The sequence below is a fragment of the Orycteropus afer genome, unplaced genomic scaffold, assembly GCF_000298275.1.
Source record: "Orycteropus afer afer isolate SDZICR_OR568_19922 unplaced genomic scaffold, OryAfe1.0 scaffold00085, whole genome shotgun sequence".
Lineage (NCBI taxonomy): Eukaryota > Metazoa > Chordata > Mammalia > Tubulidentata > Orycteropodidae > Orycteropus > Orycteropus afer.
The window spans coordinates 5,517,441-5,531,802 of record NW_006921672.1 but is presented as its reverse complement, the minus strand read 5'-3'; the positions used below and the strand labels follow the sequence as shown (position 1 = coordinate 5,531,802).

Here is a 14,362-nt window from a genome sequence, read left to right as displayed (position 1 = left end):
GTGCTCTGTTAAGAACTATCTACAGGGGATCAAATCGACAACAGCCACTCAAAAGATTAGATAAGGAATCTTAGGGGGCAGTGAGTTTATGTTCATAAGGGAGGAACAACTCAAAAAAAGAAGGTGTGAATAGTTGCACAAATCCTTGCTCTACCATGTAAAAACTGTAGGACCCTCTGCTTACTGGAGCCTCAAGCTCTTTGAAACTTTGGTTCAAAGTTATTTTCTTTTCTAAAGCTCAGAGCTGTGGTTGGAATTGCAATTAGATAAAATACATATCCAGAAGATATGCACATAGTAGCTAATGCTACATATTGAATTGTGTCCCCCCAAAAGATATGTTGAGGTTCTAACCCCTGTACCAGTGAAGGTGACCTTGTTCGGAAATAGGTTTTTCTTTTGTTATCAGTTGAATTAAATGAAGGCATACCAGGGTACAGTGGGTCCTAATCTTAATCCCTTTGAAGTGATATAAAAGGGGAGAAGAGACAGGGACGGGAAAGTGACCCAAAGAGAGAAGACAGATTTCTAGCCTACAGAACTATGAGAACATGAATTTCTGCTATTTAAAGTCATCCACTTTGTGATATTTTGTTATGGCAGCCCTAGGAAACTAAAACAGGTAACCATCATCATCATTAATATGAATAAGAAGAAGGATGAGGTGGTAGGATGAATAGGTGGAACACAGGGGTTTTTGGGGCAGTGAAACGATTCTGTATGATACTGTAATGGTGGATACATGACATTATGCTTTTGTCAAAACTCATAGGACTGTAGCCATAAAGAGTGATCTCTAATGTAAACCATGGATTTTAGTCAATAATAATGTATCAGAATTGGTTCATCACGTGTAACAAATATACCGCACCAATACAAGATGTTAATAATAGGGAAACTGTGGGCAGTGGGAGAAGGAGTATATGGGAATTCTGTACTATCTGCAGTTTTTCTGTAAACCCAAAATTGCTCTAAAAAACATCTATTAATCAAAAAAGAAATTGTCATTGCTTTCAGCCATTGTCCACTATGATAGCAAAAGTCTATAAGATTTCATGTGACAAATTGCTCTTAGAAATTAGAGCCAGGGGAAGATATTTCTCTTAAAGAACTACTAAACTTATTTTTACTCATCTAGGAGAAAATATCAAAATCTTTTCTGTCTACAAAATCCTAAAGCTTCTAGAAGAGTCTGAACCCCAACTGGACTTCAGTAAAGAATGATATGAAGAAGTAGGGTCTGATGTCACACTTCTTTACCAAGCTTCAACAGAGAGGGAAGCCCTCCAGGTTCTGAGCTTACTACAATCCAAAGCTCATACTGAGTAACCAGTCATGTGAGTGCCTGTGTGTACTGGGATGTGTCAAAGGCTTAGGGGATGGAGTAACCAACAGAGCCAGTTCTCATCTTTGAGGAGACCCTAGCTTTAGGGGTAGACATAGCCCCTGCCCTGAGGGACACCCCAGGCTGATGGAGGAGACATGGTCCAAGCTTTTAGGTAGTCTCTGGTGTCACTGGGCAGATAAAAATAGAATGCTGTTTGGCCTTTTCCGCCAAAAGATTCAGAGCCAAATTCAATGGTCAATGCAGGTAGCACTTTATCTCACCTTCCTGGAACAAGTGTCTTTTCCTTTTCTCTGCTTCTGATCACTATTACTTCATCTTAACAGTCCTCTAAAAGCAGAGAATACCAGAAAGATGTTTACCTGTGTTTTACTGATTAGGCAAAGACATTCTATCAACTATATGGATCATAAATTATGGATGACATCAAGAATAGGAACCCTATTAATTGTGCTCACGCAGAACTTGTCCATAGACCAAGAGGCAGTATTTGAACAGAACGAGGGGATGCTACATGGTTTAAAGTCAGGAAAGGTGTGTGTTAGGGTTGTATCCTTTCACCATACTTATTCCATCTGTATGCTAAGCAAATATTTTGAGAAGCTGGACTATATGAAGAAGAATGCAGCATCAGGATTAGAGGAAGACTCATTAGTTATATGCAGATGGTACGACCTGGCGGGCTGAAAGTGAAGAAGACTTGAAGCACTTACTGATGAAGATCAAAGCCTACAGCCTTCAGTATGGATTACACCTCAACATAAAGAAAGCAAAAATCCTCACAACTTGACCAATAAGCAACATATGATAAAAGGAGAAAAGATTGAAGTTTGTCAAGGATTTCATTTTACTTGGATCCACAATTATGGAAGCAGCAATCAAGAAATCAAACGAAGGAAATGGGAAGAGAGCTGTTACATTATAGGAAATTATAGTCAATGTCATAAGACAAAATGTGTATGAACTGCTGTATGGAAAAAGAATTTGCTCTGTTAACTTTCACCCAAATTAAAAAATAAATCAAATGCCATTGGGCAAAATCAAATTGCATTGGGCAAATCTGCTGTGAAAGACCTCTTTAAAATGCTAAAGAAAAGAAAATGTCACTTTGAGGACTAAGGTGGTTTTCTCAATGGCCTCTTATGCATGCGAAAGCTGGACAATAAATCAGGAATACCAAAGAAGAATTGATGCATTTGAATTGTGGTGTTGGTGAAAAATATTGAATACCTTCTGGACTCTAGACTTTCTGGAACCATGGAAGGTGGATGAACTCCTCAAACTATTGCCCTGAGATCATCTTTAAACTTCAAACCAAAACTATCTCCTGAAGTTTTCTTAAAACCAGTAGTTTAACTAGTAGTGAAAAAGGTCTGCCTTGAGCATTGTGCTCTGTTAAGAACTATCCACAGGGGATCAAATCAACAACATCCACTCAAAAGATTAGATAAGGAACTGTAGGGGCCAGTGAGTTTATGTTCATGAGGGAGGAACAACTCAAAAAAAGAGGGTGTGAATGGTCACACAACTTGAAGAATATAATCAGCATCATAAATTGCTTGTGTGAAAACTGTTGAATTGGTGTATGTTTTTCTGTGTATACTTTTAATAATAACAACAAAATAAATTAAATTTAAAAAAAAGAATATTGAATACATCATGGACTATCAGAAGAATGAACAAATTTGTCTTGGAAGAAGTATAGCCAGAACATTCCTTAGAAGCAAGGCTGGCGAGACTTTGTCTCACTTACTTTGCACATGGTATCAGGAGGGACCATTTCCTGGAAAAGGACACCATGCTTGGTAGAGAGTCAGTGAAAAAGAGGAAGCCTCTCAATGAGAGGGAATGACGGGGTGGCTGCAACAATGGGCTCAAACCTCATAATGGCACAGGACTAGGCAATGTTTCCTTCTGTTACACACTGGGTTGGTATGAATTAGAACAAACTCAATGGCACCTAACAACAACAACATTTTTACTTAAAATGCCAATACCAAAAAAATCACAAACCTTGGGTTGAAGCCAGTGGGAGTGGACTCTGTAAGGATTAGGAGGTTTGGTCCCGATAAGAGGTCGACAGTTCAGGCCTGGCTGTTAACAGGTTCTTCTACCTTCGCACGGTCCAGATATGGGACAGTCCTTACTACTTACACCTGAGATACTTGTTCAAACGATAAATGCCCAGGGCCTCATCCCAGACCTTGTGTGTCAGAATTTCTAGGACTGTGGCCTAGGAAGCTATAGGTTTAATAATGGTCCTAGATAAGTCATAGTATCAGGGACATTGGGAATCATCAGGCCATTTTGCTGTGAGCATGATCAGAGAACCTTCAGAATCACTGACAGGAGCTTGTTAAAATGCAGATTTTTGAGCCCTCACCCAAGATATACTGGATCAGAATTTCTAGGAGTAGGACCCTGGAATATGCAAGTTTAATGAGCACCTGTGGTGATTCCTATAGGTAATGAAGTTTATTTGCTGGCCTTCCTGCAGTGTGAGCAACTGGTCACAAGGGGGCCAGGTCAGAGTGCCTGGGTGGTGCACTGCTATCTGCTTTAGGTGACAGGGGTAAGAGATGATTAAATTGTGTGGCCTTCTATAGGCAGCCAGTCAGCACAAACCCCCTTACATGCAACGCTGTGTTACAGAGTTCTCTTAAGATTTTGCATATGAACTTTCTTCAAAATATCTATTCTTACAGAGGGCTTCTTGCCATCTTCTTGGTCCTTCCTTACAGTGGAATCAAAGTTTTGCTGCCCTGGTGTTCTGTGGCCTCAGCATGCTGCACCAGAGAGCCAATGTCTTGGGCAAGTGACCTGGGCTGGCACAAGCACGAAGGTGTGAAAATCAACCCCTCATGGTTGACATGGTTCTACTTCTGGGACCTACACTTACAAAATTGTCTGAATTTAAGCCATAAGTGTCCATAAAGCCAAATTCACAATGGGGCTGATGGATCAGTCATTATCAGAAATATACATACCAATCAAGCCATATTTTGATTGAAGTGAGTCTTAATTGTCTACTTATCTGTATGTCTTTATTAATCCATCTACCTACTTATCCTACATTCCAAAAATATAGAAAGAGCACCTGCAATGCAATAAGCACATTAAGGAAATAGGGGTGGGCCTACCTAGTTCCTCTCACATCCTTTTTGGCCAGAGATCAGGGAGTGACTGTATGCTTCCTGACCAGATATACCCAAGTCCCTCATGGCACCTACATGGCTTCTGCCAGGCCTCGGATCTAATCGGGCTGGAGTGGCAACCACCAGCAGATCCTTCAGAGAAGCATCCTGGCTGGGAGCACTATGCAAGAGGAGGAGGGAGGACACGTCCAGCTGCTGCTTCTCGCCAGAGCTTCGGCTGCAGGGGTAGGCCTCCTGGGGGAGCGAGGGGTTTTCTGGAAAGGCAAAATCATTGGCATTATCAATTTGTGCTGCTGGATTCAACACAAATTCTTGGCAAAGGCCACCTCCCGCTAGGGTACCACAGTCTAGAACTGGCTGAATTGACTCCAAAACTCTCAGAATCAGCCATTGCTCCTTTCCTCCAAATATTTTCTCTTCCCAGTTTATTTATTTCAGCTCAAAACACACTTCTAACTGGTACAGACTCAGCTGAATGGGCCTCATCAGAGCTGAAGAGGGCGCTTAAACGTGATTCTGTTTTTATCTTTTTTGTCTTCTCCATGAGACTAGAGACTCCCTAAGGGCATGGGCTATGTCTCCACCACCAGGCGAAGGGCAGGGGCTGTGTCTACCTCTAAGGCTAGGGTTTCCCCAAAGATAAAGTTTGGTTCTGTTGGTTACTCTATTTCCTAAGTTCCCAACATATCCAAATACACACAGTACTCACGTGACTGGTTACTCAGCACCAGCTTTGGGTTGTGGTGAGTTGGGAACCAGGAGAACTTCCCCCTCACTTGAAGCTTGGTGAAGAAGTGTGACATCAGGTGCTGCTTTTTTATGTCATTATTTACTAAAGTCCAGTGTGGGTTCATATTCCCCCAGAAGCTCTGGGGCTTTGTAGGCAAAGGTTTTGATATCTTCTCCTGCATAAGGTGCTGGGGGATCTGCTGCTGCTTGTATTGAAGGGAGACCATCCTGTCCACCTCTGGGCTACTGCACTCAGAACTGGCTGTCAGTGTCAGATTTGGCAGCATCTTGGGGGAGGTTGAAACCTGAGTGGTAGATAAGGAACAGGTTTCTCCTGAGGCTAAAGGCTGAGGTTGTTGTTGTTGTTGTTATGTGCCGTCAAGTCAAACCCGACTCATAGCGACCCTTCCTTGGGTTTCCGAGGCAGTGTCACTACGGAAGTAGGATTGCCCAACCTTCCTTCTGAGAAGGCTGAGGTTAGTACAACATTAAGTAGATTCTGACAAGCCGAAGATGCATATTGTAATTCCTGGAAAAACTACTGAAAAAATGCAAAATCTTATAAGTAAAAAGGCAATTTTGTCATCATTGTTAGGTGCCATCAATTAGATTCCAACATATGACAGAGTAGAACTGTCCCAAAGGATTTTCTAGGCTGTAATCTATATGACAGCAGATTACCTTTGTGTCACCATGGCTCCCTTTAAGACAATTGGGGAATTAATATTTAAAAATATGAAAGTAACCCAAAAGGAGGCAGAAAAGTAGGAACAGAGGAATAATAATAATAAAAAAAGGATAAATAGAAAACAAATTCCAAATTTTCAGCTCTAAACTCATATTAATCAAATTAATAATGATATTAAATGAAAATGAAGTAAACACTCCCAGTATAAGCAGATATTGTCATACTGGATTTTAAAAAAGGCAAGACCTACTTATGTGTTCTCTGCAAAAGATGCCCTTCAAATGCAAGGAAGTAAAAGGACTATATATATATATATATATATACATATATATATATATATATATATATATATATGTATATTAGTAAAAGGATTATATGTATATATATATGTACCTGGCAGATCAGAGAGGGAAGAGTTTGGGAAAGTAACTTCATACTCCTGGGCTCACCCCAAACTGTGCACGTATGGATCTGACCCCCAACAGCATACCGAAGACTAGACCACTAAGGGACATGAGCTGCCATGTAAACACTAATCAAAAGACAGCTGGAGTATATATCAGAAAAAGTAGACTTTAAAACAAAGAAATTACCAGAGATAGAGATATTACATAATCATAAAAAAGGTCAATTCACCAAGACGTAACAATCCTAAATGTGAATGCACTTAATAACAAAGCTTCAAAATGCATGAGGCAAAAACTGATAGAACTAAAAAAAGAACAGATAGATTCTCAGTTATAGTTGGAGACTTCTAATATCCTCTGTCAGTAATTAATAGAATTGTTGTTGTTAGGTGCCATGGAGTCAGCTCCAACTCATAGCAATCCTATGAAAAACAGAATGAAACACTGCCCAGTCCTGTGCCAGCCTCACAATCTTTGCTATACTTGAGCCCATCATTGCAGCCACTGTGTCAATGCATCTTGTTAAGGGCCTTCCCCTTCTTTGCTGACCCTCCACTTTACCAAGCATGATATCTTCTTCAAGGATATCAAGCAGGGACACCAAGCATGATATCCTTCTGACAACATGACTAAAGTAGGTGAAACAAAGTCTGGGCATTCTCGCTTCCAAGGAGTATTCTGGCTGCACTTCTTCCAGGGCAGATTTGTTAGTTCTTTGGCAGTCCATTGGACTTGCAGAGTCTTTGCCAACACAACAACTCAAAAGCATCAACTCTTCTTTGGTCTTCCTTGTTCATTTGTTCAACTCTCACATGCATATGAGGCGACTGAAAATACTATGGCTTAGGTTAGGCATACCTTAGTCCTCAAGGAGGCGTCTTTGCCCTTCAGCACTTTAATGAGGTCTTTGGCAGTAAATTTGCCCAGTGCAATATGTCATCTGATGTCTTGACTGCTGTTTCCATTGGTGTTGATTGTGGAATCAAGTAATATGAAATCTTTAACAACTTGAATCTTTTCTCCATTTATTGTAATGCTTCTTATTGGTCTAGTTGTGAGGATTTTTATTTTCTTTATGTTGAGATATAATCCATGCTGCAGACTGGTCTTTAATCTTTATCAGTAAGTGCTTCAAGTCATCCTCACTTTCAGCAAGCAAAGTTGTGTCATCTGCATAGTGCAGGTTGTTAATGAGTCTCCCTCCAATCCCAATGCCATGTTCTTCTTCATATGGTCCAGCTTCTCAGATTATTTGTTCAGCATACAGATTGAACAATATGGTGAAAGGATACAACCCTGACGCATTCCCTTCCTTATTTTCAACCATGCAGTATCTCCTTGTTCTGTTCAAATGACAGCCTCCTGGTCTATGTACGGGTTCCTGATAAGCACCATCAAGTGTTCTAAATTCCCATTCTTCTCAATGTTATCAATAACTTATGATCCACACGATTGAATATTTTTGCATAGTCAATAAAACACAAGTAAACATCTTTCTGGTATTCTTTGCTTTCAACCAAGATTCATCTGACATCAGCAATGATATCCCTTGTTCCACATCCTCTTCTGAATCCAGCCTGCAGTTCTGGAAGTTCTCTGTCAATACACTCCTGCAACCATTTTTGAATTATCTTCAGCAAAATTTTACTTGCATGAGATATTCATGATATTGTTTGATAATTAATTAGCAAGGATATAGAAGAATTAAACAACACCATCTACCAACTAGATCTAATTGATATTTATGGAATCCACCACCCAGAAACAGAAAAATTTACTTTTTTTTCCAAGCGCACATGGAACATTTACCAAGATAGACCATATCCTGGGTCATAAAACAAACACTAACAAATCTAGAGAACAAAATCATACAACATAAGCTCTGGGCTCATAATGGAATTAAACTAGAAATAAGTAAAAGAAAAAAAAAAAGAGGATAATCTCCAAATACTTGGAAATTAAACAAATAATCTATGGATAATCTATGGATCAAAGAGGACATAACAAGAAAAATTAGAAAATATTTTGCACTAAACAAAAATGAAAATACAACATGTTAAAATTTATGGGATACAGCTAAAGTGGTTCTTAGAAGGAAAGTAATAGAATTAAATGCTTACATTAGAGAAAATAAAGGGGTAAAATCAATAATCTCAGCTTCCCACTTAAGAAACTAGAGAAAGGAGATCAAAAGTATTTTAAGCATAAGAAAAGCATTAATAAAGAGAAGAAATTAATGACATCAAAAATAGAAAAACAACAAAGAAAAGTCAATGAAACCAAGACCTATTTTTTTAAAGATCAATGAAATTGATAAATCCATATCAACACTTACAAAGAAAAAAAAGAGAATAAAAAATTACCACTATCAGGAATGAAAGAGGGCATCATTACAGATGTTGCAGACATTAAAAGGATAATAAGAGAATGCCACAGACGACTCTTCACATATAAATCCAACAACTGAGATGAAACGATAGATCCCTCAAATACCAGAGACTACTGAAACTCACTCAAGATAAAATAGATAACCTTAATAGTCTTTTGACTATTACAGAAATTGAGTTTGTAGCTTAAAATCTTACAATAAAGAAATCTCTAAGATGATCCACTAGAGAATTCTACCAAACATTTAAATAAGAAATAATATGAGTTCTATACAATCTCTTCCAGAAAACAGAAGAAAAGGGAACACTTCCCAACTCATTTTATGAGGCCAGCATTATTATTCTGATATAAAAGACAAAGAGAGTATAACAAAAAGACAAAATAAAAGCTGTTGTTGTTGTTATGTGCCGTCGAGTTGGCCCCGACTCATAGTGACCCCTCCTTGGGTTTCCGAGGCAGTATCACTATGGAAGTAGGATTGCCCAACCTTCCTTCCGAGGAGTGGCTGGTGGGTTTGAACCGCCAGCCTTCTGGTTAGCAGTCAAGTGCTTTAGCCACTATGCTACCAGAGCTCCTATGCTACAGACCAATATTCCTCATGAACATAGACATACAAATCCTCAACAAAATATTAGCAGATTGAACCCAACAATATATTTTAAGAAATAACATACCATGGACCAAGTGGGGTTATCCCAGGAATGCAAAGCTGGTTCAATATTCAAAAATCAACCAATGCAAACTGACATATTAGCAGTCTAAAGAAGAAAAACCACACAATTATATTAATCGATGCAGAAAAAGCACTTGACAAAATTCAACATGCAATTATGGTAAAAAGAAGAAAACTCTTAGCAAACTAAGAATAGAAAGGAACTTCTTCAACCTGATAAAGTACATCTGTAAAATTCATACAGCTTTTAACACTAGAAAACAAATCTGTGTAATACACCATTTTAATAGAACAAAGGGAGAGAACCACATGATCATCTCAATTGATGCACAGAAGGCATTTGACTAAACCTGACACTCTTTCAAGATGAAAAGACTCAACAAAATAGTAGTGGAAGGGAAATTCCTTAGTCTGGTAAAGGGCATTTATGAAAAATCCACAGGTAGTATCACAGTCAGCTGAGAAGGACTGAGAGGAACGACATTGCACTAGAGCAATTAGGAAAAAGAAAGAAAAGGCATCCAAATAGAGAAAACACAAGCATGTCATGTTGCAGACAACACAATTCTATGTATAGTTGTTGTTGTTATGTGCTGACTCCAATTAATCCATAAGAAAGCTACTAGAGCTAATAAATGAATGTAGCAAAGTGGCAGGATACAAGGTAAACAAACAAAAATCAGCCAGGTTTTTACACATCAGCAATGAGCAATCTGAAAAGGCAATTAAAGAAACAACTACTTTTACAATAGCATCCAAAATACCTAGGAATAAATTTAACCAAGGAAATGAAAGATTTGTACACTGAAAACTATAAAACACTGCTAAAAGAAATTAAAGAAGACCTAAATAAATGGATGAACAGTCTGTACTCAGAAGATAATATTGTTAAGATGTCTATACTGCCTAAAGCAATCTATAAATTCAGTGCAATTCCCATCAAAATTCCAACAGCTTTCTTTACAGGAATGGAAAAATCAATCCTCAAGTTTATATGGAACTGCAAGGGGTCCCAAATAGCCAAAGTAGTTTTGGAAAAAAGAACACAGTAGGACTCACATTTCCTGATTGTGAAACATATTATAAAACTACAATAATAAAAACAGTCAGGTGCTGGTAAAAGGAAAAACATATAGACCAATGAGAATCCAGAAATAAACCTGTATGTCTATTGTCAAGTGATTTTTCACAGGGGTGCTAAGTTCCCCCAACCAGGAAAGAATAATCTCCTTAAAAAATGGTGCTGAGACATATGGGTATCCACAAGCAAGAGAATGAACCTGGACTCATACTTCACACCATAAAGGAAACAACTAATGAACTTTGGTCTCTATTTATTTACTTATCCTAGATAATTCATATAAGTGAGAATATATAATACTTGTCTTTTTTGACTGACTTATTCCACTCAAAATAATTTTTTCAGGTTCATTTAAATCACTTGACACATTGTAGCATGTGTTAGAATTTTGTCATTATGGCTGAGTAATATTCTATTGCATATGCGTACTAAATTTTATTTATCCATTTATCTGTAGATGGCCATTTATGTTGTTTCCACCAGCACATATTTTGATATATATAACCCAATCACATTTAAATATATTTTAAATTCATGCATTAAAAATACCTAATTTGCAAATAAACATGCAAACAAAAAGATATACACTAAACACATCAGAATAGTTGCCTATGGGGATGAATGGGTAGGATAATGGGAGGTGAATACCAGGCCAAAAGGTAAAAGTAAATAGATAAAATAAACGACAGCCTTGGGTAAATTGACTAAATGATGCAGTATCCTAAAGGAAGGAGTTTAATTAAATCAACCTTCTGCATCTAAGTCTAAAAAATAACAGAATGTTGCTCCCTTATTCTTCTGAAAAATCTCTTCAGAGTCAAGTAGTGCTGCTTTAATTATTTTAGATGAATGAAAAAAGAACAAAGACCATCTTAAGAAGTAGTAATAATATTAAAAACACTTTCTGATTGTTATGTGCTGGACACCATCCTAAACACTGTCATGGATCTACTCAGTGGTAGATACCACTACCCCTAAAAAAGCAAACAAACAAACTCACTGCCATCAAGTTAATTCTGACTCATAGTAACCCTGCAGAACAGAGTAGAACTGCCCCATAGGGTTTCCAAGGCTATACATCTTTCTGGAAGCAGATTGCCACATCTTTCTCCCATGGAGTGATGGGTAGGTTTGAACTCTTGATCTTTTAGTTAGCAGTCGAGTGCTTAATCACAAATTCCATTTTTCAGATGGAGAAATTGAGGCTTATGGAAATTAGAGGATTGTGAAATAAAATGTCTTTCTTATTGTGGACTACAGTTAAATTTTTGAAAGGCACTGCACTGCTCTATCCTGCATTTAGACCAAGCAAAGGCCCAACAATGCTGAAGACTGTAGTTACAAGAGAAGTATCACGTGGCCCTTGGTGGGCCAGAGTATGATGAACACAAAAGAACCTGAGCTGTAGCAGTCAGCATCACATTGGCACCTTAGTTTCTGCAAAAAAAGAAAGCCAACTGTAACATTAAAGTAAAATTTTTTATTTGAATTTTACTAGCGCTGTATGTTCTAAATTTTATTTTGGCTTTGTAAGTTCGTTTTGGCTTTGTAATGGCATAAGAACTGACTGGTGTGTTTGAACCACCAGCCTTCTGGTTAGTAGTCAAATACCTTAGGCACTATGCCACCATAAAAATTTTATACTTGTTTTTATTTACATACTTATAGAAAGATTTTAAGTAACTTAGAAATATATGTATATTTATAAACTGTATAACTGTTTATAAAATATATTGTATGTGTATTTATATGTTCATAAAAGATTATATTATTATTATATTGTTTATTATAATTATGTATAAAATAATAGTTTATCTAAAATGAGGATCTGAGAAGTTTTTTTTCTATCTTCAAAAGGTGTTGATACACCACTAGAGTTTGAGAAATACTGTTCAGGTGGTAACCTGCCTAAGAAGAGGGGGATATATAAGAGGGGCTTTCTAAAAACCTTCCCAGGGGTCATGCAAATGGTTTGCACTTGGCTGGTAACCAAAAGGTTAGTGGTTCAAACCCATCCAGAGGCACCTGGGAAGAACAGGCCTGGCAATCTGCTTCTGTAAAGATTACAGCCAAGAAAACCCTATGGAGCAGTCATGCTCTGTAACACATCGAGCCTCCTAAGTCACAAATCAACAACAAAAAATCAACAACAATAAAAGCCCTCCTAGGCCTGTAATTCTCTAACAGATGTACTAGGACTTCAGAAATGGGGAAGCCCCCAAACTGGGGTTGCCCAGGGTTAGTGGTGAGTCAGGGTCAGAGAAACACCCAAAAGCAAGACTCCTGCCACTCATCCCAGAGCTCAGCCCTTGGGGAGATGGGCTGCTCCACTTACCACAGTGCTGGTAACTATGTTCACTGCAGAGGCAGATTTGGCTCCCTGGATCCTGGGGCTGGGTTTACTGAGCTCCATCCCGGAGCAACTGAAGCCTGAAATCCTTAGGTCGGGTACAGAGCTGGACTGCCTCACAGACGAAGGCCTGGGAAGAGCAGGGCCAGCCTCTGTCTTTGGCGCCTCCTGGTCGAGGCTGTTGTCTGTCTTGTTTTTCTTTACATCGCTGACACTCAAGAGCAAGTCCGGTGTGCAGGGCACTAATGTCAATGGCTGGAGTTGCTGGGAAGGAGGAAATCAAACACACAACCCTTGGGAACCCAGCTCTGTCCATCTGCACCCAAGAGTAGGTGCTAAGGAGATGAGGAGAAGGAAAGCAGTCAATAGATAGCAACACCTCTCTAATCTGGAGCTCTAACCTGGGGTTCTGGGTCTCCTTAAGGGCTCATGGACTGACTTCAGGGGGGATTATGAGCACCTGACATCACAGTTTTAAAATTGTGCATTTGTATATTTTATGGCAAGAGATTCATTCCATAGTTTTTATCAGATTTTCAAAGGGTCAATGACCCTAACGAGGTTAAAACAAACTAATCTCATTTCTTCAGGGTGAGTCTGTGAGAAAAAGGAGATGGATTGAAAAGTCAACTGAATCCGTCCAATGAGCTGGAAAAGAGAGTGAGAGGCAGAGAAGGGGGAAACCGAAGGCATAGATCGTGGAGGTAAGTTACTCTCTAGAACAACAGAAAGGGCTGGCCAGCACTTGGACCAGGCAAGGTCGGTTATCCCCAGGCAATGTTCTGAGAGTCTCGCCTCCCAGAAGTTCCTGCTAGTGATCTGTTCTCTCAGCTGTGCCCTCGCCTACTGGAGAGAACCAATCCAACTCAAGTCAGAGTCAAGGACCATGAGTCCGTACAATCCTGGAGCCCACTACCTAAATGGGGACCATGCTAAGCTTCCTCAAATGGTCCGGCTGCTTCTACATGGATTGGAGGAGGCAAGAAGGACAGATTAGGGCAGAGTCCTCTATTGCCTGGATGGAAGGGTCCTCAGACAGACACAGGGCTCTGCGCACCCACTTGCCACCCCCTCCTTTTGCCTAGCTCTCTGTGCGGCCTTGCTCTGCTGGTATGTCTGTGCCCTCAGCAGTGGCCTCCTTGGCAATCCCCTATGGACTGGTCCCAGCCGGGGAAGGGTGCTGGGGATGCCTGCTGCCCTCCTATCCAGGTTTACTTGTTTGGAGGTGTGAGCGGTGGCCTCTGGCTGCTGCCGCTGTTTTTGCTGCGAGCTCCCTGGCTGCTTGCCCCTTGCTTGCTCGCCTGCTGATTCCCCCTGCATCTCTGTTTTCTTCTCTTTCATTCGGAAGGCTTTTTTCTCTTGTTTTAGTCTCAGCTCCTGGATCAGCTGCCTGCACAGTGAGGAACAAGGGAGTGTCATGTGAGATAGGAAAGGGCTATGAATCCAGGGATTATTCCTGAGGGATGGACAAGATGGGGCAGAGAGACAAGAAGGAAGAGACTCTCAAGAGCTCCACACTCCCTCTCCCAGTGTGTCCAACTGGCAC

General features: G+C 39.6%; 1 protein-coding gene across 1 annotated transcript in view; it reads right to left on the bottom strand.

Annotated features, from left to right (window-relative positions):
• Positions 1-4,485: 4,485 nt before the first annotated feature.
• TTLL6 (tubulin tyrosine ligase like 6) overlaps positions 4,486-14,362 on the bottom strand; it is a 28,043-nt gene continuing 18,166 nt past the window's right edge. Inside the window, 4 exon segments of the mRNA XM_007941956.1 lie at positions 4,486-4,754; positions 5,210-5,576; positions 12,802-13,080; positions 14,032-14,206. Coding sequence (XP_007940147.1) covers positions 4,486-4,754; positions 5,210-5,576; positions 12,802-13,080; positions 14,032-14,206 — 1,090 coding nt within the window.